The sequence below is a fragment of the Zonotrichia albicollis genome, chromosome 29 (genome assembly GCF_047830755.1).
Source record: "Zonotrichia albicollis isolate bZonAlb1 chromosome 29, bZonAlb1.hap1, whole genome shotgun sequence".
NCBI classification, from domain to species: Eukaryota; Metazoa; Chordata; class Aves; order Passeriformes; family Passerellidae; genus Zonotrichia; species Zonotrichia albicollis.
The window spans coordinates 6664298-6690045 of NC_133847.1; the positions used below are offsets into that span (position 1 = coordinate 6664298).

Genomic DNA, 25748 nt, shown 5'->3' on the forward strand with positions numbered 1-25748 from the left:
CCTACCGCAGCCCCCATGCAGGAGGAGGATCCCGGGGCTGCCGGGCTGCTCTGCAATCCCAGCCAGCCCAGGGAAGGCCTCTCCTCCTCCAGCACCGCATTTCCCTGCAGCTGCTCGGGTCCCTCGCTGCCCACCGCCACTCCTGCCAGCACAAAATACAGTTTAGATATTAATTCACCCGTGTTTCTGCTCTTCTGGTGAATCCCAGCCGCTGATCTGCAGGGAAACGGGGAGCTCAGCACGGTTTGCAGGGAACTGTGCCACGTTTTGCCTGTTTAAATTCCACGCTGGCTGCTCAGCACTCAGGCCCGGTGAGTCACAGCCTTTCCTCTGCAGCAGCCCGGATCTGAGGGAGCAAACCTGCACAAATCACCCCAAAATCCCAGCCTGGGAGCTCTGCAGCCTGCCTGGGCATCCATTCTATCCTGAAAGGTTTCCGAGTGCCCCCTGGGCCTGCAGCGCTGCAATGGAGCAAAGTTATCCCAAAATTCACACGTCTGTGCCCTGGGTTGGTATACAGGGAATTCCAGCTCCCAGTTCACACCAGTTTGGGTTCCCAGCTCAGGCAGGCCGTGCAGCTTCAGCACCTCAGACAGCAGCAGCAGCAGAGTGTCCCCAACGCCACCCTGAGGGGACACATCCACACATCCCCGTGTGTGGGACATTTCCATTTCCAGCTCACACCGCTACTCCTGGGCAGGGACAGGAACCCGGCACAGCTCTGATCCCTCGCCAAGGCTTTTGAGGATTCTGTCAGGCAGCCAAGTGTCGGGAGTGTGTTGTGTTTATTAATAAATAAAAGTGTTTGTAGCGAGCAGCCACCTGGCTTTGTACTGGGTTTTTTTATTCCACCCCACTCTGGTTCCGCTTTCATCCTCAAATGTTATTTCACGCTTTCTCCCCGTTCTCTTTGGTCTGAACAGTTTATTCTACTCAAAACCGAGATTAATTCAGTCTCTCTGCAGAAGTGGTTTTTCTGGATTTGTTTTTTCCCCTCCTTTTGCTGCACAATATTCCCAGGACAGGGATGTTTTCCAGTCTCCATCTTTTCAGCCCAGCAGCTGCAGATCTGGAACACGTTGATTCAGGCTGGGCTTTATCCTACACCAAAAGCAGCAATATAAAATCCAAGTTATTTATAAGAGAAGATATATATTTGCATCTCAGCATGGAAGGGAAGAGGGACTGAATATCCAGCCTTTCCCAACACACAGATTTCTCTTAAAAGGGATTTATTGTGTGCTGATCGAACGGAATGAGGTAAATCCAAAGTTTTTTGTATTTAAAGGTAGAAATGTTGTGCTCCCCTCTCTGACCTCAGAGAATCCCCAGTCCAGCAGGCCCAGAGCAGCTCAGCTTCCACTCAGGGCTATTGCAAGTGTGACAGGAATTACAGCTGGAGCAGGAATTCCTGCAATTCCCCATCCTTAATTCCCACTTAACCCCAACAGGGGGGCAGTTCCAAGGGAACAGGCAGAGCTGACAGTTCATGGTGGGCACAGTGACCCCTGGTCACCACAGGGTCACCCACCTCGGCCTCCCCGTCCCCTCAGGAGTGTCCAGTGCCACCACATCCCCTCAGAGTGACCTGTCCAGGACCTCGGCCCCTCACGAGGGTCCAGTGCCACCTCAGAGTGACCTGTCCAGGACCACATCCCCTCAGTGACCTGTCCACCACCTCAGCTCCCTACAAGTGCCCAGTGCCACCTCAGAGTGACCTCTCCATACCTCAGCCCTCATGAGGGTCCAATGCCATCTCAGAGTGACCTCTCCACACCTCAGCCCCTCACAAGTGCCCAGTACCAACACACCCCCCTCAGTGACCTCTTCACCACCTCAGCCCCCGCAGCCCCCGCCCCTCATCTCGGTGTCCCATTAGCTGCCACAGCCGTCACTCAGAGCTAGGCACAGCCCGCACGTAATCTCAAGCACCCATTGGCTACCAGGGCCGTCACTCAGAGATAAGCCCCGCCCGACAACGTGGGCGATAGTGGGTGGAGCGCGCACTCCCGCCCTCTCGCTCTCATTGGCTGCTACGCCTGTCACTCATCCTCAAACCCGCCCCTCCCCGTGTGTGTGTGGGAGGGCAGTCCCCCTCCAGGCGGCTCTGGACACGCCCCAGCCCCCTCTTAACAGCAACTCGATGGCCCATTGGCCGCTACACCCATCACTCAGAATCAAACCCCGCCTCTTCCTTCCGCGTGCACTGGGCGGGCAGGGAGCGCACTCCCTCTCCCTCCCCCTCATCTCAACAACCCATTGGCCACCGCACCCATCACTCAGAGACAAGCCCCGCCCCCATGAGAGCAGCACGCCCCCTGGCGGCCACGCCCTGCCCCCCCCCGTACGTGCTGCGTGTGCGTCACCCCCCCGTGTCCCCTCCCGCGCGCGCGCGCTGCTGTCGGCGCGTCCCCCGCGCGCGCTCCGCGTCACCGCTCACGGGCCTGGCGCGCGGCGGCCGCGGCCGGACGGACGCTCGGACCGGGCCGGACACACGGACGCGGCCCCGCTCCTCTCCCTTCTCCCGCCCGTTGGCTCCGGAGCCGCCCGGCGGAGCGGCCCGAGCGCGGCGGCGGCGGCGGCGGGTTCGTTTTTGTGTGTGGGGGGGGCGCGCGGCCTGGTGCGCGCGGCGGATCCCGCCGCTCGCGTAGCGCGGCCGCCCGGGCTCGCTGAGGGGGAGGCCCGGGCTGGGGGGGGGGTGGGAAACGAAGGCTCCCGGCCTGAGGAAACGCCGCCGCCATGAGCGTGGAGGCGTACGGCCCCAGCTCGCAGACCCTCACCTTCCTGGACACCGAGGAGGCCGAGCTGCTCGGCGCCGACACGCAGGGCTCCGAGTTCGAGTTCACCGACTTCACCCTCCCCAGCCAGACCCAGACCCCGCCCGGGCCCGGCCAGGCGGGGCCGGCCCAGGGCCAGGGGCCCCCGGGCGCGGGGCAGGGAGCTCCGGGCCCGCTGGAAGCGCAGGTGAGGGCCCGGCCGGGGGCGGCGGGAGCGGGGTCCGGAAGGGGCGGGCGGGGTTGGGCGCTCGGGGCCCGCCGGGCAGCGGGAGCCGCGTGTGGAGGGGCCCCAGAGGCGGAACCCGAGCGGGTTGATCGGGGAGCAAACTCGGGCCGGCTGGCCCAGTCGCGATAGCTGGGTGGTTGCGATAGGGAGGAGGACAAACCACCGGGGCCGGGTGTCAGTTCGGGATCTTTCCCCTTAAAACAAACGCGGGGTTTGGGGGTGTTTGCTCATCGGAAGTTGGGCGCTGAGGAAATTCGGGTTTTTTACTTCCCCTCGCTAAAATACGCGTTAGTTTCTTCTTGTTGTTGCTGTGAATGTTGGTTTTTTATTTCAGTTTCCACTTTCCTTGCCGCACGGTTGTTGGGCTGGTTTGTTTGGGGGTTGTGTGGCAGGGCCAGGCCCGAGACAAGTTCTGAGCTCTACTTCCTCGTGGCTCAAAAACAGCTTTTAGTTTTGTGTTTTTTATTATTACAGTTGGTGGCTGGTACCTAAAAGCGAATGAAATTGTACTTATTTAGCAATTCCCAGCTCATAGGCAGGGGAGGAATTAGGATTACAGCTCCCAAGAAGTGCTGCGAATGGAGATAACAATCTCAGTGTGCCCGTAGTAAACAACAAAAACACTAAAGAACTCTCCCGTATTTTTAAAAAAGCCACACTTTTGTCCGGTTTGAAGATCATGGAATACTCGGGTTCCTCACAGAAATCCCATTATTAACCACGAAATGCTTGTACATCACCCACGTGTTGAGGGATGAGTTTAGACAGGAGCTGAGAGCTCTGGGTGAGTTTTTATCCCCAAACCAACCATCCTGGACCTGCTTTTTGTGCTTTTATTTGCAAATCTGCCCCAGCTGGGTCTGAGGGGAGCACAGCAGCTCCACAGGCGTGCAGGGCAGCGCTCAGGGAGGATTTCCCCTGTCCCGGGGGCTGTCCCAGCTCAAATTAAATCAATTTTTGTGCCTGAAAGTGCTCGGTGACAGCAGGGATGTGCTCAGGTCGCTGTGGTGGTGAGGCAGAGCTCAGAGTCCTGGGTTATTTTCTGTTCATTTGCACCTTTTGGGTTTGGTAGAATTGATCCAGTTTGGCCACTGAGATCAGAATTGTTTTCTGCCAGCAGTAAAATCTCTGTGACTGTACATTAAAAGGGAATTTTAATCACATGTAATTTTAAACCTTTAATGGGTTGTGATCACTCCAGAGCTCCCAGTAGGGAATCTGTGGCCAAGGAGAAGAAAAACCACCCCAAAATCAGCCTCATAAGCTGAAAGTACAGACAAGAGGATTATTAATTGGCCTTTTTTTTTGTCTAAACATGTTTGAGAAACCTTTGAAGTCAAAATAAAAAAAATATATATAATAAAAGCTCTGGAGAGCACCTTCAGTACTGGTTTTGTCTGCTGGCTAAAAGAAAGGGATTTTATGTTGATTTTTTTAAAAATCAGGGTGGTTTTGAGTTTCTGCAAACTTTTGTGGTCGTCCTGGTGCTCACTTTGAGTTAGAAATGCCATTTTTGGGGAGGGACTTGGAGAGGTGAAGTGAAACAAAGCCCAGGATCTGCTCAGACCTGCCCCTCTCAAGGGCTCAGGGCTGATAAAATCACAACATCTGAGGTTTTAAAAGGTTCTGGGCAAAATTTTTGCTGCCCTCACCAGATAATTAAAGTTTGTCGTTCTTTTTGGCATCTTAAATAATGACTTCTCCAATTGATCAGGATTTGCTTAATGAAATATTAGCCCTGTGATTATAATTAAAGCTAATTAAATAAAAATATTTATTTGGAGCTGAGGAATATTGGAGGTGGAAACTTCTGCTCTGCTCTTTCTGGGCTCTTTTTAAAAAGATGAGTTGAGCAATGCAGGGCACCTCATGTTTTAGGAAAATTTGATGTATTTAGTTTAAAAGAATGTCTTTCCCCAATACATTTAATTAATAGCCTAATAGTGTTACGATTGATTAATAGTCAATTGCCAAAAGTAGGAGTAGGGCACAAATATTTTCTATAGGATGCTCTCTTTCTGTTGTTTCCTAGAATTAATTAAACACAAGAATCGATTTTCTGAAGTGTTTTAGGAGGAATTGAAAATCCTCTGAGCAGCTGTGGCTGCTTCTGGGATCGGGGAAGGTGCCCCTGGAACCCCAAACCATCCTGGGATTCCTGCAGTGTCCAGGGAGCACCCTGGGTTTATTGGGGTGCTGTAGGGTCCCTTCCCACCCTAAACCATCCTGGGATACCCTGCAGTGTCCAGGGAGCACCCCGGGATCAGGGAAGGTGCCCCTGGAACCCCAAACCATCCTGGGATTCCTGCAGTGTCCAGGGAGCATCCTGGGTTTTATTGGGGGTGCTTTGGGGTCCCTTCCCACCCTAAACCACCCTTGGATCCCTGCAATGTCCAAGGAGCACCCTGGGATCATTGGGGGGTGCTTTAGGGTCCCTTCCCACCCCAAAACCACCTCAGGATTTTCTGCAGTGTCCAAGGAGCACCCTGGGTTTATTGGGGTGCCCCTGGCTGGGCTTTAGGGTCCCTTCCCACCCCAAACCACCCCAGGATTCTCTGCAGTGTCCAAGGAGCACCCCAGGATCAGGGAAGGTGCCCCTGGAGCCCCAAACTTCCCCTGGATCCCTGCAGTGTCCAAGCAGCACCCGGGGTCATTGGGGTGCCCCTGGCTGGGTTTTAGGGTCCCTCCCCACCCCAAACCATCCCTGCAGTGTCCAAGCAGCACCCGGGATCACTGGGGTGCCCCTGGCTGGGTTTTAGGCTCCCTCCCCACCCCAAAGCCCCCCGGATTCTCTGCTTTCCCCTCCTGCCTCCTTTCCCCTGTGGACCCTGGGTGTGGGTGCGCTCGCTCCCAGGCCGGCTGTGCGGCCCGGCGGGCCGGGCTCGGTCTGCAGCCCGAACAAAGGCTGCGTTGTGCGGGCCAGACCGGCGCTCGTCGCTCAGGTCCCGGCTGCAGGCGCCGCTCCCTCCCGGGGCGAGGCTTTCCCAACTTCCTCCTGGGAAAGGGAAAGCGAGTGGGGCTGGCTGGGACAGGGAGAGGCACAAACGGCAGAGCTGGGGCTCTGTGTGCCCACCTGAGGCTCTGTGTGTGCCCACCTGAGGCTCTGTGTGTGTGCCCACCCGGGGCTGTGTGTGTGTGTGCCCACCCGGGGCTGTGTGTGTGTGTGCCCACCTGGGGCTGTGTGTGTGTGTGCCCACCCGAGGCTCTGTGTGTGTGTGCCCACCTGGGCTGTGTGTGTGTGTGCCCACCTGGGGCTCTGTGTGTGTGCCCACCCGGGGCTGTGTGTGTGCCCACCTGGGGCTCTGTGTGTGTGCCCACCTGGGGCTCTGTGTGTGCCCACCCGGGGCTGTGTGTGTGTGTGCCCACCTGGGGCTCTGTGTGTGCCCACCCAAGGCTCTGTGTGTGTGCCCACCTGGGGCTCTGCGCCAGGGCTGGGCATGTTCTGTTCCCCTGCTCTGGGACCCACAGGCAGCAGGATCCCACAGTCCCGGCCTGCTTTGGGGTGGCAAACCTAAATCCTGAAGGTGCCAGAGGCAGGGACACCCCCTCTGTCCCGGGCTGCCCCAAACCCCTCCAGGGGCATTGCCAGGGCTGGAGCAGCCCCAGCTCCCTGTGCCCGCTGGGTCTGTCCCTCAGCTCTGGCCCGGCTCTGTGTCCCAGGAGGGTTTGGGGCCAGCACAGAGCAGCCCCAGCAGTGTTGGGAGCAGCTCTGTGGCACCTCAGCCAACCCTCCTGGAGCACAGCAGTGCCCCCCTGGCACCAGCTGCCCGTGCCAGGTTCAGTGCAGGGCTGGCATCGCACCAGGGTGTGCAGCAATCCCTTCCTCGTGCGCGGCCTGCCTGGGGCTGGGGCTGCTCTGCACAGCCCAGGGGACATCGCTGCTGCCTTTCCTGCCTCACAAACCCCAAACCGAGCCCAGACCTTGCTGCTGCTTTAAAAACACAAAGGCAGTTTTGTATGAGCACCCAAAAACGCATTGAAATCAACCAACCTTAAAATAACACATTGTGGGGTGGGAGTGCCTGGGAATGCTTGGAAAGAGTTCAGATCAGCTCCAGCCTTTGAATCCCACCTGGGCCAGATCAGGCCTTGTTTATATTTTCTGGAATGGCTCTGTCAGTGGGAGATGGAGATTTGAGGTGGATATTGGAAGAAATGGAGATTTGAGGTGTGCATTTATGTGCTGACACCTGTGCAGAGTCCGTTCCACACCGAGCTGGGGGGATTTGCCCTCACCCCACTCATGGGGTTGTGGGGTTTGATTCCTTTTTCCAGCTTCCCTTTCGCACTTTCAGTTCCTTTGGGCTGATTGTTCCTATTAAAAGGCAGAGCTTGGAGATAACACCAATAAAAGGCAGCCCCTTTATTTATTTATTTTATTGAAATGCTCCTCATTTCATTTGCAGGGCTGGTGGCTTTGAGGGCAGGCCCTGATGGCTCAGGGCAAGTGGGAAGTTGGCTTTGGACTTTAACTCGTGCAATTGGCTGTTAAATTTTTAATGTGGATCTCTCTAAATGAGGAATAAGCTGAGTTTGCTTCATTACAGCTTGAAGAGGGCGACTTTTAATTTATTTTTTGATGCCTTTTACAAAAGGTTTTGTGTCCTCAGCTTTCTGTCAGAATTAAGTTGCACCTCCCAGAGAAATTGCATTAAATCCAAGTTGTTCAAATATTGTATCCAGGGACAAAGGCCTTGAGTGATTTTTGTCCTATTTGGCTGTTTAGAATTTATAAATCAATCTTAACTTTACAAAATTTGGGGTGTTAATTATCCCTTTGACAGGGAAATGGCCCCAGCCCTCCCCTCAGCTGTGCTGGGAATATCCCAGTCACTTTGGTGGCCCCTTTCTCACATTTCCCACTCAAAATTAACATGGATTAAGGTAAACTTATCCCTGTTCAGCTTTTGGTGGTATCTTGGCTAGAGAAGGCAGAGAATAAACCAAATGTTGGGGTCTTCCCCACCTCAGTATTGAGGTGCTGAAGCCCCTCAGGGCTGGAGAAATTAAACCAGGACACCGAGGGGCAGCAGCTGCAGTGGCCATTCCAAAATGCCAGTGTGACATCCCCACCTCCTGGTGCTAAAAGTGCCCAAAAATGGAGTTTGTTTGGTCAGGAGAAAGGCTGGGGGTGGAAAGTTGCTGAGGCAGCACCAAATGTTGCAGAATTCCGTGGTTCTGGCAGCCCATGGTGGGCACAGCAATAGGTGGGGAAATTCCTGTGCCCAGGTAGGTCCCTGGAATAGAAAGAAGGGTGAGAAAGCAACTGCTGGAATGGGTGAAATGGAATTTTGTTATGTAAGGCTGTGGAAAAATGCAACTGCAGGAAAGCAATCTCCCTGTTTTCCTGCTTATCAGTTGGAGTTCAAATAATCCTGTGAAACAGGAGGTGATGGAGCAGGTATTGATTGTGGGATTGTGTGGGAAAATACAATCTGCAGGAAAGCAATCTCCTCCTGGAAACTTATCCCAACTTAGCAGCTGGAGTGAAATAATCCTGGAACACAGGAGCAAATGCTGGCAATGGGGATCCCTGTGTAATTGTGTGCATTCAGTGCTCTTGGCAGCGTTTGCTGTGGGGTTTTTCAGTGCCACACGAGATTTTGGGGTTCATTTGGGTGTGCACCCCAATGCAGGTGAATGGCCCTGATGGGATCCTGCAGAACGGAGCTGTGGATGAGAACGTGGCCAAGACCAGCCAGCTGCTGGCAGAGCTCAACTTCGAGGAGGATGAGGAGGACACCTACTACACCAAGGACCTGCCTGTGCACGCCTGCAGGTGGGGCTGGGAACGGCTCCCCGTGCTGCTCCTGAGCAGATTTGGAGCTGCCATGTCCCCTTCTGGCCAGCTCAGAGCTCCCTGCGAGATAAATCCCAGGCTCAGCCACCCCAGTGATGGGAATATTAAATATTCAGAATATTTCATATGAAATTATTAATTAAATATTAAAATATTTGTGACTCACAACAGGAATTTGGCTCCTGTTTGGTGCTTCTCCCAGCACTGATGTTCCCCAGTTTCCATTCCCCTTATTTCTGTGCCCTGTAATCCAGTTGGAGCTTGGGTTTGGATTTTCCTCTCAGCAATAACCACTCACTCACTGCCTTTCCCTTTCCCATTGCAGCTACTGTGGGATCCACGACCCTGCCTGTGTGGTTTACTGCAACACCAGCAAGAAATGGTTCTGCAACGGCCGTGGGAACACCTCTGGCAGGTGAGGGATGGAGCCGTGAAACAGAACAGTCAGCTCTGTACCCATTTCCTCATCTTTTCACTGTCAGAGCATCCATGCTCTGAGCAAGGTTCCCTGCATGCATGGAGAGAGCCAGACACACCTTTGTACCATTTCTTCTTTTCACTCTGTACCCATTTCTTCTTCTTTCTCATTTGAGCATCCGTGCTCTGAGCAATGTTCCCTGCATGGATGGAGAGAGCCAGACACAACTTTGTACCATTTCTTCGTCTTCTCACTCTCAGAGCTCCCATGCACTGAGCAATGTTCCCTGCGTGCATGGATGGATGGAAAGGGGCAGAGATAACTTTGTACCCATTTCTTCTTTTCACTCTGTACCCATTTCCTCATCTTTTCACTGTCAGAGCATCCATGCACTGAGCAATGTTCCCTGCATGGATGGAGAGAGCCAGACACAACTTCGTACCATTTCTTCGTCTTCTCACTCTCAGAGCTCCCATGCACTGAGCAATGTTCCCTGCACGCCACATCCTCCCAATGTGTGCCACAATAAATAGATTTATCAGAGTGTTACTAATTGCCGACAGAGGTGTTTGTGGTGTGAAAGTGCCGTAAATGGAGCTGCAATCTGAGCTGTAACCGTGCTGTTTGCCTGCAGCCACATCGTGAACCACCTGGTGAGAGCCAAGTGCAAGGAGGTGACGCTGCACAAGGACGGGCCCCTGGGAGAGACGGTGCTGGAGTGCTACAACTGCGGCTGCCGCAACGTCTTCCTGCTGGGCTTCATCCCAGCCAAGGCTGACTCCGTGGTGGTTCTGCTCTGCAGGTCAGCCCTCTGCTGCTTTCACAGACAGCAGCCCTTGCTGGCGTTTTGGCCCAAAATGCAGTTCATTTTCTGATTTGCCACCCTTTTGCCTTCAGGTGGTGGCACAGAGTTCAGGGGTGCAGGTGGATAATGAGCAAAGGGAGTTGTGTTGTGTTGGGCAAACATCTTAGTGCTGTAGAAAAGTATTTTTTTCTACATTCTGCATTCCTTAATGGAAGGAAGGTGTTTTTCCCTCTGTTTTGAGCTTTGGAAGAGGCACAGCTCCGTTCAGGAAGTGACTCTGGAGCATGGAACAGTGACTCTCACTCAGGGTGTTTTTCTCTCAGCTCACAGAGTCATTTGAGGCCACAATAAATGAGAAATTGTTCTGACAGGCTAAGTCATAACTAAAAATTTATAATTGTGAGTGTTTTAATTTGGTGCTGTCACTGTGTGGTTGCTGGTAGGAATTGTATTTCTGTGGAGGAAATTCTGTTTGGGAAATAAGCTCTTTATCTGGTCTGTGTGCACAGTCCTCATGGAGTATAACCACCTCCAAAGGTGTCACATTTAACATTTCAAATGCATTGTCCTGGAAACACCCAAGCAACACTGCTCACAATACTGAAAGAAGAACTGAGAAATGGATTTTCCCAGCAGCCTGGGGTTGTTTTGCTTGGTTTTTCCCTGGTTTTTGCGCAGTTTCAGGGGCACAGCAGCCCAGCTTTCACCCTCCACAGCAGACTGGTGTGAAGTCACAAGTGCTGGCTGTGTTTGGTCCTGCAGGCAGCCCTGTGCCAGCCAGAGCAGCCTGAAGGACATCAACTGGGACAGCTCCCAGTGGCAGCCCCTGATCCAGGACCGCTGCTTCCTCTCGTGGCTGGTGAAGATCCCCTCGGAGCAGGAGCAGCTCCGCGCCCGCCAGATCACGGCCCAGCAGATCAACAAGCTGGAGGAGCTCTGGAAGGTACAGCCTGGCCTTTTGGGGGGTTGTTTCACCACTTCTGAGGTTGTTTTCAAGGGAGGACAAGAGGTCTAGGAGCTCTGGAAGGCAGAAATCCCCCAAGGTTTAAATCCTGCAGTGCCACAGCACTCAGAGCGTTCAGGGAATTGAAAGCTTCACCAAGCTGGAAACCAACTTTCCTTGCTCATATCAAGACTTCCAAATAGTTCTGCTTTAAGTGGTGCAGGGAATTGTTGCTCATTCAATTATGGGGTTTTTGAGAGGTTTTTTGTGCATCCTTTAAAATTAAACTGTGTTTAATACGATTTGTAATGCCCTGGTGTAGCTTTAAGGGTGATTCCACCTTGATATCACTCCCTGTATCAGTAAAACACAATTTTACCCGTCCTGCTGTCAGTTTTCATGCTTCACACTGTGAAACAAAACATCTCTGCTTTTATTTCCAGGAAAATCCATCTGCAACCCTCGAGGACTTGGAAAAACCTGGTGTTGATGAGGAACCCCAGCATGTCCTGCTTAGATATGAAGATGCTTATCAATACCAAAATATATTCGGACCTCTGGTCAAGCTTGAGGCAGATTATGACAAGAAACTCAAGGAATCTCAGGTAAATGTGTGAGGTTTTCCTTTTGAGGGACTCCTGACAGTGCTGGGGTCAAACGTGGAATCACAGCACAAAACCCTGAGTGCAATAAATAAATAAATGTTGGAATTGCTGTGGTGTGGCAGCACGGGGATATCAGCAGTGATGGTGCTGTGAGAGCAGGGAGAGGAGAGGAAAACCCTCACAGTGAGGGGCTGTAGGAAACCCTTGGGAACTCATCACCTTTGCTGTGCTCCAGCTTTCCTTCCCAAACACCACCTTGTGTCCCAGAGTGCAGCTCTTGGTTCCCCTCAGCAGCTGCAGGTCCCTGCCAGGGCAGTGGAGTTCTGAGAGCTCCTGGAGACATTTCCTGGCTGTTTGAACTGGGGCAGAATTCCACAGCTGGTGAGCAGGACTTGGTTTCTCATCGTTAGCTCTCAGAACAGAACTCACCTCTGCAGGTGCTGTGAACTCAGCACAGGAAGGAGCACAGGTTTTTGTGACACTGGAACAGAAAGTTTTGTCGTTTCTGCACTGCTCTGAAGCACAGGACTGTGGTGGTTGGCAAACAGTTCTTCAGGAAAATAAAAGCTGCTCTTTTTCTTACCCTCAGACCCAAGATAACATCACAGTCAGGTGGGACCTGGGCTTGAACAAGAAGAGAATTGCTTATTTCACTTTGCCAAAGACTGATTCAGGTGAGGACACCTGGGCTGTCTCTTTGTCAGGGTTTTTGTACCTTTGAATAAAAGCAGAGCTCGGAGCACTCTGAGGCTGGCCTGGGGAGGCTCTGGAAGGGTTTTGTGGTTGTTGAGAGCTTTTTTCCCCTTTTCCTTTGCAGACATGCGCCTCATGCAGGGAGATGAGATCTGCCTGAGGTACAAGGGAGACCTGGCCCCCCTCTGGAAAGGAATCGGGCACGTGATCAAAGTTCCTGACAGTATCCTTTGCTTGGGAGCCTCAGCAGGGCTGCCAGAGCTGGAGTCAGGAACAAGCCATTCGTTATCTCCAAAAGTAATTTCTGCTAATTTAAAATTGGGGGTGGGTGGGGGAGGGAACTGCCGGAGAAAATCACCAAAATTGGGGAGAATAAAATTCAAATTTTTGCTCGAAATTACTACTTAACGAGGTTCTACAGATTATGGTGATGAGATCGCCATCGAGCTGAGGAGCAGCGTGGGAGCTCCCGTGGAGGTCACCCACAACTTCCAGGTGGATTTTGTGTGGAAATCCACTTCCTTTGACAGGTATGGAGGCAGCGCCTCACAGCTGGGCAGGCACTCGCTGTGCACTTCTGATCTTTGCCCTCACTGAGTGTTTTCCAACCAAAAAGTTTGTGTTGGTTTGGCAGCAGCCACCAGAGATCCCAGTGTGAGGTGAGCACCTGGTGCCTGCTTCAGAAATGGAGCTAATGCACAAAATGGCCACTTGGTCTCATTTTGAAGGGTTTGTTGCAAACACATCAAAAGGAGAAGTTTACCTTATGTTTAATAATAATTGAAACAGAAGAAGCAAAACAGTTTTATAGTTGAGCTTCCTGAAATTGCTTGAAACTGTTAAAATATCAAAATTTGGCTGGGGAGCCCACAGGCTTCAGCCAAGTCTGTGTTTGCTAAGACAGGAGTTGGCTTCTTATCCTATTATTAGAATTTCCTATTAGTAATAGATCCTATTACTATTATCTCCTCTGATCCTATTATTTTATTCATTATGGCTGCAAATTTTCTTTAAATCTTGCACCTAAATTCCTGTCACAGGTTCTTGCACCTGAAATTACTGTCCCAGATTGTGTCACCAAAGCTGCTGTTCCTGTCCACATTTTCTGGGAATACCTTGTAATGTTCACTTGGGGGAAAAAGCAAAATCTGAGTTCTCAGAGTGTAATTTCTGTGATTTTAATTCTGTTAATGAGTGTTGGCCATTGTTCTCTTTCCTATTAATGTCTGATACCTGCTGTAGGACCCCTGGAGGTGCTTCACCCTGATCTTTAGGAATCATTTTCCTGCTTTTCCTTCATTTCAGGATGCAGAGTGCTCTGAAAACGTTTGCAGTGGACGAGACCTCAGTGTCTGGGTACATTTACCACAAACTGCTGGGCCACGAGGTGGAAGATGTCATCATCAAATGCCAGCTGCCAAAACGCTTCACAGCCCAGGGACTCCCTGATCTCAACCACTCTCAGGTAACCTCATCTCCCCTCTGTGCCCAGGATGACGGAAAGGATTTAGAAATAGAGGTTAAACAACTTAAAGCCCGTGCTGGGAATGTTAAATAACAATAAATCTTTTTTATTTTTTAGGTTTATGCTGTCAAGACCGTCCTGCAGCGTCCTCTGAGCCTTATCCAGGGTCCCCCTGGCACTGGGAAAACAGTGACATCAGCCACCATCGTGTATCACCTGGCCAGGCAGGGCAATGGGTGAGAGCTGCTCTCTGAGCCCTTATGAGTGAGCCTGATCCGTGCAAACAGTCACCTTGATTAAAAAACAAAAATAATTTGTGTCATTGAACTGTACTGTTGGGGAGACTTGGGCTCGTTGCACAAAATACCTTCCCCAGCATGTTTGTAGTGATGTGTTACTACTTATATCTTATTGCAAGTCTGGTGGAAAGGAATTCCAGTTTATTGAGATTGTTGGCTGATTTTGGCAGGCCTGTGCTGGTGTGTGCCCCCAGCAACATCGCCGTGGATCAGCTGACAGAGAAGATCCACCAGACTGGCCTCAAGGTGGTTCGTCTGTGTGCCAAGAGCCGCGAGGCCATCGACTCCCCCGTGTCCTTCCTGGCCCTGCACAACCAGATCAGGAACATGGACAGGTGGGCACTGAGGAAAAACCTCTGGGTTGGTGTTTGTGGTGGGCACAGCTGAGGGGTGCTGGCACTGCTGTTTGCTTATGGGTTTGTTTTAGTCAAAAATCACTTGCACTGCAATCCTACAGAGTTGGTTGGGCTGTAAAGCAAAATTCCTGGGTTGTTTTTTTCAGCATGCCAGAGCTTCAGAAGCTGCAGCAGCTCAAGGATGAGACTGGAGAACTTTCCTCTGCTGATGAGAAGCGTTACCGGGCGCTGAAACGCACGGCGGAGCGGGAGCTGCTCATGGTGAGGGCCTGGGGCTGATCCCCAAAAATCCCTGGGGCTGATCCCCGAAAATCCCTGGGGCTGATCCCCAAAAATCCCTGGGGCTGATCCCCAAAAATCCCTGGGGCTGATCCCCAAAAATCCCTGGGGCTGATCCCCAAAAATCCTTGGGGCTGATCCCCAAAACTCCCTGGGGCTGATCCCCAAAACTCCCTGGGGCTGATCCCTCCAGATCCATGCCGCCCCCATCCCCGTGCCGCCCCCATCCCCGTGCCGCCCCCATCCCCGTGCCGCCCCCATCCCCGTGCCGCCCCCGTGCCGTGCTAACCGTGCTCCCCGCTGTCCAGAACGCCGATGTGATCTGCTGCACGTGTGTGGGAGCTGGGGACCCCCGGCTGGCCAAGATGCAGTTCCGCTCCATCCTCATCGACGAGAGCACGCAGGCCACCGAGCCCGAGTGCATGGTGCCCGTGGTGCTGGGGGCAAAGCAGGTAAAGCCCTGGGTGCCCTGGAAAGGGTTTGGGAATGCAGCAGGAACAGCACTGAGCAGCCACCTTCAGTGCAGGCACACAACATTCTTCCTTTTCTAGAGCATAAACTCACCTGACTTCATTTTGGGCTCAGCCCTGTTCATTTTGGGCTCAGCCCTGTTCATTTTGGGCTCAGCCCTGTTCATTTTGGGATTAGCCCTGTTCATTTTGGGCTCAGCCCTGTTCATTTTGGGGTTAGCCCTGTTCATTTTGGGGTTAGCCCTGTTCATTTTGGGCTCAGCCCTGTTCATTTTGGGGTTAGCCCTGTTCATTTTGGGCTCAGCCCTGTTCATTTTGGGGTTAGCCCTCTTCATTTAGGGTCAGCCCTGCTAGTTTCTGTTTCCATGGCCTTGGAGGGTCATGATGCTGTTGGAACAATCTGAGAATTACCAAGGTCTTTATATTAAAATGATCACCTGAAAAGAGAGTGACACTAAAGGTTTCTGAGCCTTTGGGGAGAGCTTTAGCCTATCAGAAGTTGGAATGATTAATTCCAAATGTGTCAGGGAATGGTTTAAACTGACAGAGAGTGGGTTTGGGTTTTATATTTAGGGGAAATCGTTTCTGTGAGGGAGGGGAGGGGCTGGGATGGAATTCCCAGAGAAGCTGTGGCTGCCTCATCCCTGGGAGTGCCCAAGGCCAGGCTGGAGCCACCTGGGATGGTGGGAAGTGCCCCGGGGGGGACACGGGGTGGGACTTAAGATCCTCCCATCCCAGATTATAATCCCCCATTTTTGTAGGATATTCCTGTTATTCCAAACAACCTCCAGGCACCAAACTGAGCTCTCCCCAACCTCTGTCCACAGCTGATCCTGGTGGGTGACCACTGCCAGCTGGGCCCTGTGGTGATGTGCAAGAAGGCAGCCAAGGCCGGGCTGTCGCAGTCGCTGTTTGAGCGGCTGGTGGTGCTGGGCATCCGGCCCATCCGGCTGCAGGTGCAGTACCGCATGCACCCCGCGCTCAGCGCCTTCCCCTCCAACATCTTCTACGAGGGCTCGCTGCAGAACGGGGTCACCGCAGGTGAGGGGGGCTCTGGGGCAGCACCTCGGGGCTGTGGGGACAGCAGGGAGCAGCACTGAGCAGCCTCATTGCCACTGCAGGCACACCGAGGGTTTGCATTCCATCATGTGTGCCTGGCCGAGTTCATCTTGTGGAGTCCTGTTCATTTGGGGCCAGCCCTGTTCATTTGGGCTCAGCCCTGTTCATTTGGGGTCAGCCCTGTTCATTTGGGGCCAGCCCTGTTCATTTTAGGGTCAGTTCTGTTCATTTAGGGTCAGCCCTGTTCACTTTGGACTCAGCCCTGTTCACTTGGGGTCAGTTGTGTTCACTTTGGACTCAGCCCTGTTCACTTTGGACTCAGCCCTGTTCATTTGGGCTCAGCCCTGTTCATTTGGGGTCAGCCTTGTTCGTTTGGGGTCAGTTGTGTTCACTTTGGGCTCAGCCCTGTTCATTTGGGGTTAGCCCTGTTCATTTGGGCTCAGCCCTGTTCATTTGGGCTCAGTCCTGTTCATTTGGGCTCAGCCCTGTTCATTTGGGGTCAGTTGTGTTCACTTTGGGCTCAGCCCTGTTCATTTGGGGTCAGCCCCATTCATTTGGGCTCAGCCCTGTTCATTAGGGTCAGCCCTGTTCGTTTGGGCTCAGCCCTGTTCATTTTAGGGTTAGCCCTGTTCATTTAGGGGTCAGCCCTCTTCATTTTAGGGTCAGCCCTGTTCATTTGGACTCAGCCCTGTTCGTTTGGGCTCAGCCCTCTTCATTTTAGGCTCAGTTCTGTTCATTTTAGGCTCAGCCCTCTTCATTTAGGCTCAGCCCTGGTAGTTTCAGTTTCCATGGCCTGGAAGGTGTTGGTGCTGTTGGAACAATCTGGAGAGTGAATAAGATTTTCTATGAAAATAATATCTGAAAAGAGAGTGACACTAAAGGTTTCTGAGCCTTTGGGGAGAGCTGCAAATCTTGAGCAGGGATCAAAGCAGGCATTCTCTCATCTGGGTTTGGTTTTTTAATAAAAAAATTTGCATCACGCTTCATTTTGAGGCTCTTTGATATGGAAATTGCCGAGTGGTGTTGCTGATTTGTTCTGCTGCTGTTGCTGTGCTCCTCAGCTGACAGGGTGAAGAAAGGCTTTGATTTCCAGTGGCCCCAGCCTGACAAGCCCATGTTCTTCTACGTGACCCAGGGCCAGGAGGAGATTGCCAGCTCGGGCACCTCTTACCTGAACAGGTGAGCTCTGGGCTCTGCCTGCAGGGCAGGGCAGGGCTGGGGGCTCCTCGTGGGTCAATCCTCACTTGTGGTGTGGTAAAAGCCTCGCTCAGCTGCTTTTCCCTGGCTCCTTTTGGGGCAAACCAGGAGGAAAAGGCCCCAGGAGGGAGCAGCTCAGAGCTGGGGCTGCTGTGTGCAGGAGTTCAGCTCACGGGGTGAAGAAGGAGCAGGCCATGATGAAATGCCTGATGTGGGTGAATTTGGGCCAGCAGGAATTGCTGATCAAGTCACATTTTGAATTCCAATAACTCCTCAAGCAGAATCCTGAATCTCAGATTTACTTCAAAAGGGATGGAAATGCACTTTTTTCTTATCCTGTCCCTTTTTTCTGCACATTCAACCTTCTTTTTCAACACATAAATGTAAAATCTGCTGCTCTTGGGTCATGGCTGTTCACGTGCCTGGCAGGGAAGCCAGCCCAAGTTGTGAACAAAATATCAGCGAGATATTTTTAATCTGAGTCTGTTTCCTGAGCTGCATGTGCAAGACTGGATACAGTGGAGCAGATTGTGCACAAACACACAGCACAATGCCTGCCTGATAGGGGGCATTGACATTCAAAACATTCTATATTTAAAGCTTTAAGATAAAGGAGCTGAAGGATCTGGGGGATGTTTGGAACGATGCTGATTGTAAAAGTTCCTTGTGTACATTTAACTGCAGCAAGAAATCCCATTTGGAGCTGGGGAGGTTTTGCTGTTTGTTGTGCAGTGCTGAGGAGGGGGAGGTGAAGTCTGTGTGCTTCTGAGGCCTTTGGGATGTTGGGTTTGGCCCCAGCTCCTCTGTGCATGTCCAGAGTGAGGAGCTGCAGCTGAATTAATTGCAGTGCTCGAGCAGAATTGATCTTTCCATTGAAGCACCCTCACGTGGGAGCCTTTGAAACCCCATTAACTTGCTAAAACCTGACCCTGCTTGTGCTGCTGTGGCCCTGCAGGACCGAGGCTGCCAACGTGGAGAAGATCACCACCAAGCTGCTCAAGGCCGGGGCCAAGCCCGACCAGATCGGCATCATCACCCCCTACGAGGGCCAGCGCTCCTACCTGGTGCAGTACATGCAGTTCAGCGGCTCCCTGCACACCAAGCTCTACCAGGTACTGCTGCCCACAGGGCACTGCTGGGAAATCCTCAGCGGTTTTATGTTTATTCCAGCTTCAGGCTCAGCCCTGGGGATTTCTGAGTTGGTTTTGGTTAATAGAGATTGATTTTTGAGTTGGTTTTGGTTAATAGAGATTGATTTTTGAGTTGGTTTTGGTTAATATCGATTGATTTTGAGTTGGTTTTGGTTAATGTCGATCAGATTTTGAGTTGGTTTTGGTTAATATTGATTGAGTCTTTGAGTTGGTCTTGGTTAATATTGATCAGATTTTGAGTTGGTTTTGGTTAATAGAGATTGAGTTTTTGAGTTGGTTTTGGTTAATATTGATTGAGTCTTTGAGTTGGTTTTGGTTAATATCAAACAGTTTTTGAGTTGGTTTTGGTTAATATCGATCAGATTTTTGGTTTTGGTTCAAATCAAGGAGAGGAATTAGGAGGTACCCATGGGAACAGGGAAGGGAGGAAGGCCTGCTGAAATCTGTGTGGAAAGAGGTTGTAACAAATCCTGTGAGACACAGAAGGGAGAGGTCACTGTGGAAAACCTTGTGCCTTCATCAGCCCTCGGTGCCAAGGGACGTGCAGGAAACCAAGCCCATAAATCCTGGTGGCCACACGATTTATGTGCTTGGGAACACATCCTGCCAGCAGTGGAACTCCTCCACCAAACAGAAAAACGAGCTGCTACAAACAGGACAATTTTGTGTTTCATATGATCTTGTTTTGCAAGATTGAGAACTTGAGCAGTGTTTTCACTGCAGGGAAGCTTGGTGGAAATATTTTTCCCTGTGCCAGGAATGATGTGTCCCTCTCACTGAGGTTTCTCAGAGCTAATTTGGATGTTTCATCCTCCAACATTTTGGAACAGTCAGAACTTTTTTGGCAGCATCCTCAAGCAAAGAGCTGCTTTGCAGAGTTTTGGGAAACAGGAGGACCATAAAGCTGAACATGAAAGGAATTTCTCCTGAGCTGAGACTCCCTGTTCCCCTCTGGGGCAGCTGCTCGGTGCCCAGAGGAATTACCAAATCACTCCTCCCTCCAAAACCAACATTTTTCCCAGCTGATGGAAGGCTCAGTGCTGGCCAGGCCCTTTGGCAGTGCCTGCTGGTGGCAGAGCTGTTTTGCTTCCGTGCCTGAGGTGTTTTCCTGTGTTGCAGGAAGTGGAAATTGCCAGTGTGGACGCCTTCCAGGGCAGGGAGAAGGATTTCATCATCCTGTCGTGCGTGAGGGCCAACGAGCACCAGGGCATCGGCTTCCTCAACGACCCCCGGCGGCTGAACGTGGCGCTGACCCGGGCCAGGTGGGCACAGCGGGCACGGACAGGACACAGGGAGGGCCTTCCCTGGGATGTGGGGAGGGAATTCTGCCCTCTGAGGGTGGCAGGGGTTGGGGTGCCATCCCAGGGCGGATCAGGCTGCCCCTGGGTCCCTGGCAGTGCCCAAGCCAGGCTGGGGCAGCTGAAGGGGTCCCTGCCATGGCAGGGGTGGCACTGGATGAGCGTTAAGGTCCCTCCAACCCAAACCACTCTGTGCCATTTTTGTCTCTCATCTCAGCCCCTGCCACCATCTGGCGTCAGTACATTGGGGAAGTCACCGTGTCCTTCCCATTTCCAGCACAGATCCAACCCTTTCATCTGCTGCTTTATCCTTCCACAGCCATTTTGTGCCCGTTTGGGTTTTTTGATGCCTCTGATTGCAGAGGGGCTGAGGTGGAGCCCAGCACGGTGCCCTTGCCTCCCCACTGTTCCCAAGCCCAAAATGCAGCCCTGGGGGTTTGGTGGGACACAGAGCCAGCCTGAAGGAGGAGCTCTGTGCTGCTCAGTCTCCTTCCAGGTGTTGGCCACATCTGGAATGGCTGCTGTGGCAGTTCCAGCTGCACCAGGCTCCTCCTGCAGCCCCCAGAGAGAAGAATCAGGGGCTGCTCTGTTCAACAGCCTTGTCACAAATGCCCCAGTGAATCCTCTGTGTGCACAGGTACGGGGTGATCATCGTGGGGAACCCCAAGGCCCTGTCCAAGCAGCCCCTCTGGAACCACCTCCTGAATTACTACAAGGAGCAGAAGGTGCTGGTGGAGGGGCCCCTGAACAACCTGAGGGAGAGCCTGATGCAGTTCAGCAAACCCCGCAAGCTCGTCAACACCATCAACCCCGTGAGTGACCCTGCTCCTGACGGCAGCCAATTAGCCCTGATGCCTTAATTAGTCCTGAATGGGCGGGATGAGCCACCCACACAGCCTCACACCCGCACAGGTTTCCATTTCTGCTGCCTTTTGGTGCAGCGTGACTGCAGGGGAAGCAGCTGCTGCTGTCCCCAGGCTGAGCAAGGTTCATCATTTCTCTTTAATTGCAGGATTTTATTGGGGGTAAATCTTGAGGTGAATGAAATGAAATTAAGGAACTGGTTTGTGTAGAAAGGGAAAACTCACTTTTAACCCTCAAGCTGAAAGTTTTATACAAATTATTATTGGGGGAGCTTGGCAGCCACCACAGGACAGTGAGTGGAGCAAGGGAATTGCCAGGGCCTCAGAATAGACTGAAAACTCATCACATGTCTCACAGCTTGGGCCAGACTGCTGGAAAATGTTACTTTGGGTGTTCAGGATGTGGCTGAAATAATAATTAAAGGTTTTCTATGTGTTAGAATTAATTTCCACAACATTTGTGCGACCTGTGGAGTTTTATGGATTTTGACCCAAAATAGCTTCCACTGAGGTTGCAGTGCAAGGTTTTCTAGTGGGGAAAGAATGAGGATGGATGCTAATTGCCCAAATCCTGCAGGGTGCCCGTTTCATGACCACTGCCATGTACGATGCACGCGAGGCCATCATCCCCGGCTCTGTCTACGACCGCAGCAGCCAAGGTAAAGGAAATCCCCAAAATTCACTTTTAGGGGTTTATTTTTCCCCTAACCTGCCCCTGAGGGGTCACACCTTACACACTTCAAACCTTGAAACTTCTTAAGGGCTTTTAAACTTGTGCAGATTTCGAATTTGTTAAAGATTTAAGCTTCAAACTACAGAAATGGAATTTGAGAACTGGAAGTGATGGAATTTGAAGGCTGAAAATGTTTGGGATGAGTTTAAGGGCTGAAAATGGATTGAGTTTAAGGAGTGAAAACGTTTCAGATAAATTTGAGGGCTGAAGATGTTTGGGATGAAGTTGAGGCTGAAATATTTGGGGTAAATTGGAGACTGAAGTGTCTGGGATGAATTTGAGGCTGAAAACGTTCAGGATGAATTTGAGGCTGAAATCTTTGGGATGAGTTTGAGGGCTGAAAATGGAACAAATTTAAGGACTGAAAATGCTGTGGATGAATTTGAGGGCTGAAATGTTTGGAATTTAATTTAGCAAGTGAAACTATTTGGGATGGATTTGAGAGCTGAAATGTTTGGGATTTGATTTATCAACTGAAACTATTTGGGATGAATTTGAGGGCTGAGAGTCTTGAGCCTGGATTTGGCTCTCTGTGAATAGAATCAGCCTGACAATTGCAGAGCAGGTGCAGACTGAGGGGAAAAGGAGAGTGGGCAGCATTTCAGGGATCTCAGTGGTGCTGTGAGGAGGAGGAGCTGTGGATGAGCCTGTGTCAGGTGGATTTATGGAATGTCCAGGAGTGGAATCAGCAGCGAGACCGAGACGCTGCTGCCTCTGGCAGGGGGAGCTCAGTCCTTGGGGATTGTTCCTGGAGCAATCCCTGTGTCTCCTGTGTCCCTTCTGTGCTCTCCTATTGCTCCTGAGCAATCCCTGCATCCCCTCTGTGCTCTCCTATTGCTCCTGAGCAATCCCTGCATCCCTCCTGTGCTCTCCTATTGCTCCTGAGCAATCCCTCCTGTGCTCTCCTATTGCTCCTGAGCAGTCCCTGCAGCCCCTCTGTGCTCTCCTATTGCTCCTGAGCAGTCCCTGCATCCCCTCTGTGCTCTCCTATTGCTCCTGAGCATCCCTGCATCCCTCTCCTATTGCTCCTGGAACAATCCCTGCATCCCCTCTGTGCTCTCCTATTGCTCCTGAGCAATCCCTGCATCCCCTCTGTGCTCTCCTATTGCTCCTGAGCAATCCCTGCATCCCCTCTGTGCTCTCCTATTGCTCCTGGAACAATCCCTGTGTCCCCTCTGTGCTCTCCTATTGCTCCTGGAACAATTCCTGCATCCCCTCTGTGCTCTCCTATTGCTCCTGAGCAATCCCTGCATCCTCTCTGTGCTCTCCTATTGCTCCTGAGCAGTCCCTGCATCCCCTCTGTGCTCTCCTATTGCTCCTGAGCAATCCCTGCATCCCCTCTGTGCTCTCCTATTGCTCCTGAGCAATCCCTGCATCCCTCTGTGCTCTCCTATTGCTCCTGAGCAATCCCTTCTGTGCTCTCCTATTGCTCCTGAGCAATCCCTGCATCCCCTCTGTGCTCTCCTATTGCTCCTGGAACAATCCCTGCAGCCCCTCTGTGCTCTCCTATTGCTCCTGAGCAATCCCTGCATCCCCTCTGTGCTCTCCTATTGCTCCTGAGCAATCCCTGCATCCCCTCTGTGCTCTCCTATTGCTCCTGAGCAATCCCTCTGTGCTCTCTCTCCCCAGGGCGTCCATCCAACATGTACTTCCAGACCCACGACCAGATTGGGATGATCAGTGCCGGCCCCAGCCACGTCACTGCCATGAACATTCCCATCCCCTTCAACCTGGTCATGCCCCCCATGCCGCCCCCGGGCTACTTTGGCCAGGCCAACGGCCCCGCTGCAGGTGAGGGCTGAACCAGCCCGGGGGCGGGGGGGGTCGGGCTGGGCCTGCCAGGCTCTCACTGCTCTGGGTCTGTTCCAGGCCGGGGGGCTCCCAAAGGGAAGACGGGCCGTGGCGGGCGGCAGAAGAATCGCTTTGGGATCCCCGGCGCCAGCCAGTCCAACCTGCCCAACAGCCAGGCCAGCCAGGACGTGGTGTCCCAGCCCTTCTCGCAGGGCCCCCTGACCCAGGGCTACATCTCCATGAGCCAGCCCTCTCAGATGAGCCAGCCTGGGCTCTCCCAGCCGGAATTATCCCAGGTGAGTGCGGATTTGGGGATATCAGGAGCTTTACCTGGGGTTTGTGGGGGTGATCCGTGCCTGCTGAGGGAAACGAAACTGAAACTGCTCTCGGTGACTCAGCTGCAGCGTTTGCACTGCACTGACAGGGCATGGAAGGGAAATGCTGCTTCAGCTGACAAACAGCTCAAAGCACTCTTAATTTAGGGAAATTCTGCACCAAAAAAGCAGATTTAAAACACCCAAACGCTCTCAGCTTTATGGTTAACCTGGTTCTGCCTTGCACTTGAGCTGGACACTGATGCTGAGGCTTCCCTCGCCTCTCCCCTTGCAGGACAGTTACCTTGGTGATGAGTTTAAATCCCAGATTGACGTGGCGCTGTCACAGGACTCAACTTACCAGGGGGAACGAGCTTATCAACATGGTGGAGTGACGGGACTGTCACAGTATTAGAGTGTAAGCACCCCTGTGCCCTTCCCCTCATTTCAACTGTTCCCTTTTCTGGTTTATACTGTCCCCTCCTTGATTTTAACTGTCCCCTCCCTCCCCTATTTAACTGTCCCCTTCCTGGTTGGAGCTGTCCCTTCCCCCTGATTTAAGCTGTCCCCTGCCTGGTTGGAGCTGTCCCCTGCCTGGTTTGAGCTGTCCCCTCCCTGGTTGGAGCTGTCCCTTCCCCCTGGTTGGAGCTGTCCCCTCCCTGGTTGAAGCTGTCCCCTCCCTGGTTGGAGCTGTCCCGTCCCTGGTTGAAGCTGTCCCCTCCCTGATTTAAGCTGTCCCCTCCCTGGTTGATTTAAGCTGTCCCCTCCCTGGTTGATTTAAGCTGTCCCCTCCCTGGCTGGAGCTGTCCCCTCCCTGGCTGGAGCTGTCCCCTCCCTGGTTGGAGCTGTCCCCTCCCTGGTTTAAGCTGTCCCCTTCCTGATTTAAGCTGTCCCTTCCCCCTGGTTTAAGCTGTCCCCTTCCTGATTTAAGCTGTCCCTTCCCCCTGATTTAAGCTGTCCCCTCCCTGGTTGATTTAAGCTGTCCCCTCCCTGGTTGGAGCTGTCCCCTCCCTGGTTGATTTGAGCTGTCCCTTCCCTGATTTAAGCTGTCCCCTCCCTGGTTCAGCCTGACTGGCTGAGCAGGGCTCCCCTAACCGAGCTCTCCTTGTGCCCCCAGGTTGAGGAAGAAGAGCTAAGCTTGCGTGGAGCTTAGTTCATCAGCATTTTATTCTGGGTAATAAAAAAAATAAAATAAAATGGATACCTGTTTTCCACTGCTAAAACTGAAGCACCACTGTGTGAGAGCAACAGGAGAAAGAAACCAACCAACGGAGAGGAGAGAGAGAAGAGAGAGGAGCGCGCGAGAGAGGAGAGAGCCACTGCTGGAGCTCACTGAGCCACGGAGCCGGAGAGAGGAGAGAGAGCCCTGAGGAAGGAACTCACCCAGCAGAGCGCTCAGCTGAGTCCCCCCAGCTCCGGAGAAGGGCCTTAACAAAGCAGGTTTCACTTCATTCCATACTTCTCTTGGCGAGCAGGGCATTATTAACCTTTCAGAGCAGATGGGGAGAGGAAAACCCTCATCTCAGAGTTGGGCTCGTTTTGCGAGGGTACCGAAAACATTTTAGCAGGAGCTGTTTACATTTTAGAAGCAGAGTATCTGAGAGAAAGGGGGGGAGTAAAAAGGAGAGAGAAAGTCCCTGCCTGGGTGAGAGCCAGCCAAGCAGAAATCAGCTGCTGCTCAACTCTGAGGTGCAGGTTTTGTTGTCCAACACTGGCTCTGAAATCTGTTGTCATCGTGTCGCCCACATTCTGAACGAGGTGGTTTTAAAGAGATTCTTTCAAAAAGAGCACTGAATTTTTTAAGAAGTTTTGTCTCTGAATTCTTAGTGGTGGACCTGGGAGATTTAGATCCTTGTTCTGAGAAGCTTATATTACAAAAAAAAAAACTTAAAAAAAAAAAAACCAAAAAAAAATATGTTTCAAACAAAAATTAGAGCACCATCCTTGAGAACTTTCAGTGTGATTTCAAGTTGCAGCAATCAGCCTCTTCTTCCTACATGGGATAGGTTTAGAGTGAGAGGAGCCTGCGTGCTCGAGCAGGAGGGTTTCAAAGTGTTTTCTGTATGCTTTAATTGGCAACTGTCTGGACTCTACTCTGTGAAAAGCAGCCTTTCTGTAAGATGAACTTTATGCTTGAAAGGGGACGGGTTCCTGTGCCCTTCGGCCCTGGAGGGAAGGTGCAGCCAGGCCTGCTTTGGTCCCCACA

General features: G+C 52.2%; 1 protein-coding gene across 2 annotated transcripts; it reads left to right on the forward strand.

Moving 5' to 3' along the window:
• The first annotated feature begins 2372 nt into the window (after positions 1 to 2372).
• UPF1 (UPF1 RNA helicase and ATPase) lies at positions 2373 to 25472 on the forward strand. Of its 2 annotated transcripts, none has more exons than XM_074528800.1 (24): positions 2373 to 2964; positions 8640 to 8782; positions 9129 to 9218; positions 9856 to 10023; positions 10789 to 10969; positions 11413 to 11574; positions 12164 to 12248; positions 12392 to 12490; positions 12680 to 12797; positions 13573 to 13732; positions 13850 to 13968; positions 14202 to 14366; positions 14534 to 14648; positions 14975 to 15118; positions 15964 to 16177; positions 17257 to 17374; positions 18348 to 18504; positions 19663 to 19805; positions 20479 to 20653; positions 21282 to 21363; positions 23067 to 23228; positions 23307 to 23524; positions 23838 to 23960; positions 24660 to 25472. In XM_074528800.1, the coding sequence occupies exons 1-23, from the start codon at positions 2740 to 2742 to the stop codon at positions 23955 to 23957; spliced, it is 3363 nt and encodes a 1120-aa protein (XP_074384901.1). In that variant the 5' UTR covers positions 2373 to 2739; the 3' UTR covers positions 23958 to 23960; positions 24660 to 25472. The 2 variants fall into 2 exon arrangements, with proteins under 2 accessions (XP_074384901.1, XP_074384902.1); XM_074528801.1 differs by having other exon boundaries at positions 2374 to 2964; positions 12689 to 12797.
• Positions 25473 to 25748: the final 276 nt, after the last annotated feature.

What these genes read in the sequence shown, in the direction of transcription:
- UPF1 (XM_074528800.1), top strand. Translation starts at nt 2,740, where the DNA reads ATGAGCGTGGAGGCGTACGGCCCCAGCTCGCAGACCCTCACCTTCCTG. An exon ending in CTGGCCAGGCAGGGCAATGG is followed by an intron (nt 13,969 to 14,201) that starts GTGAGAGCTGCT and finishes TGATTTTGGCAG; the next exon opens with GCCTGTGCTGGTGTGTGCCC. An exon ending in GGCACCTCTTACCTGAACAG is followed by an intron (nt 17,375 to 18,347) that starts GTGAGCTCTGGG and finishes GTGGCCCTGCAG; the next exon opens with GACCGAGGCTGCCAACGTGG.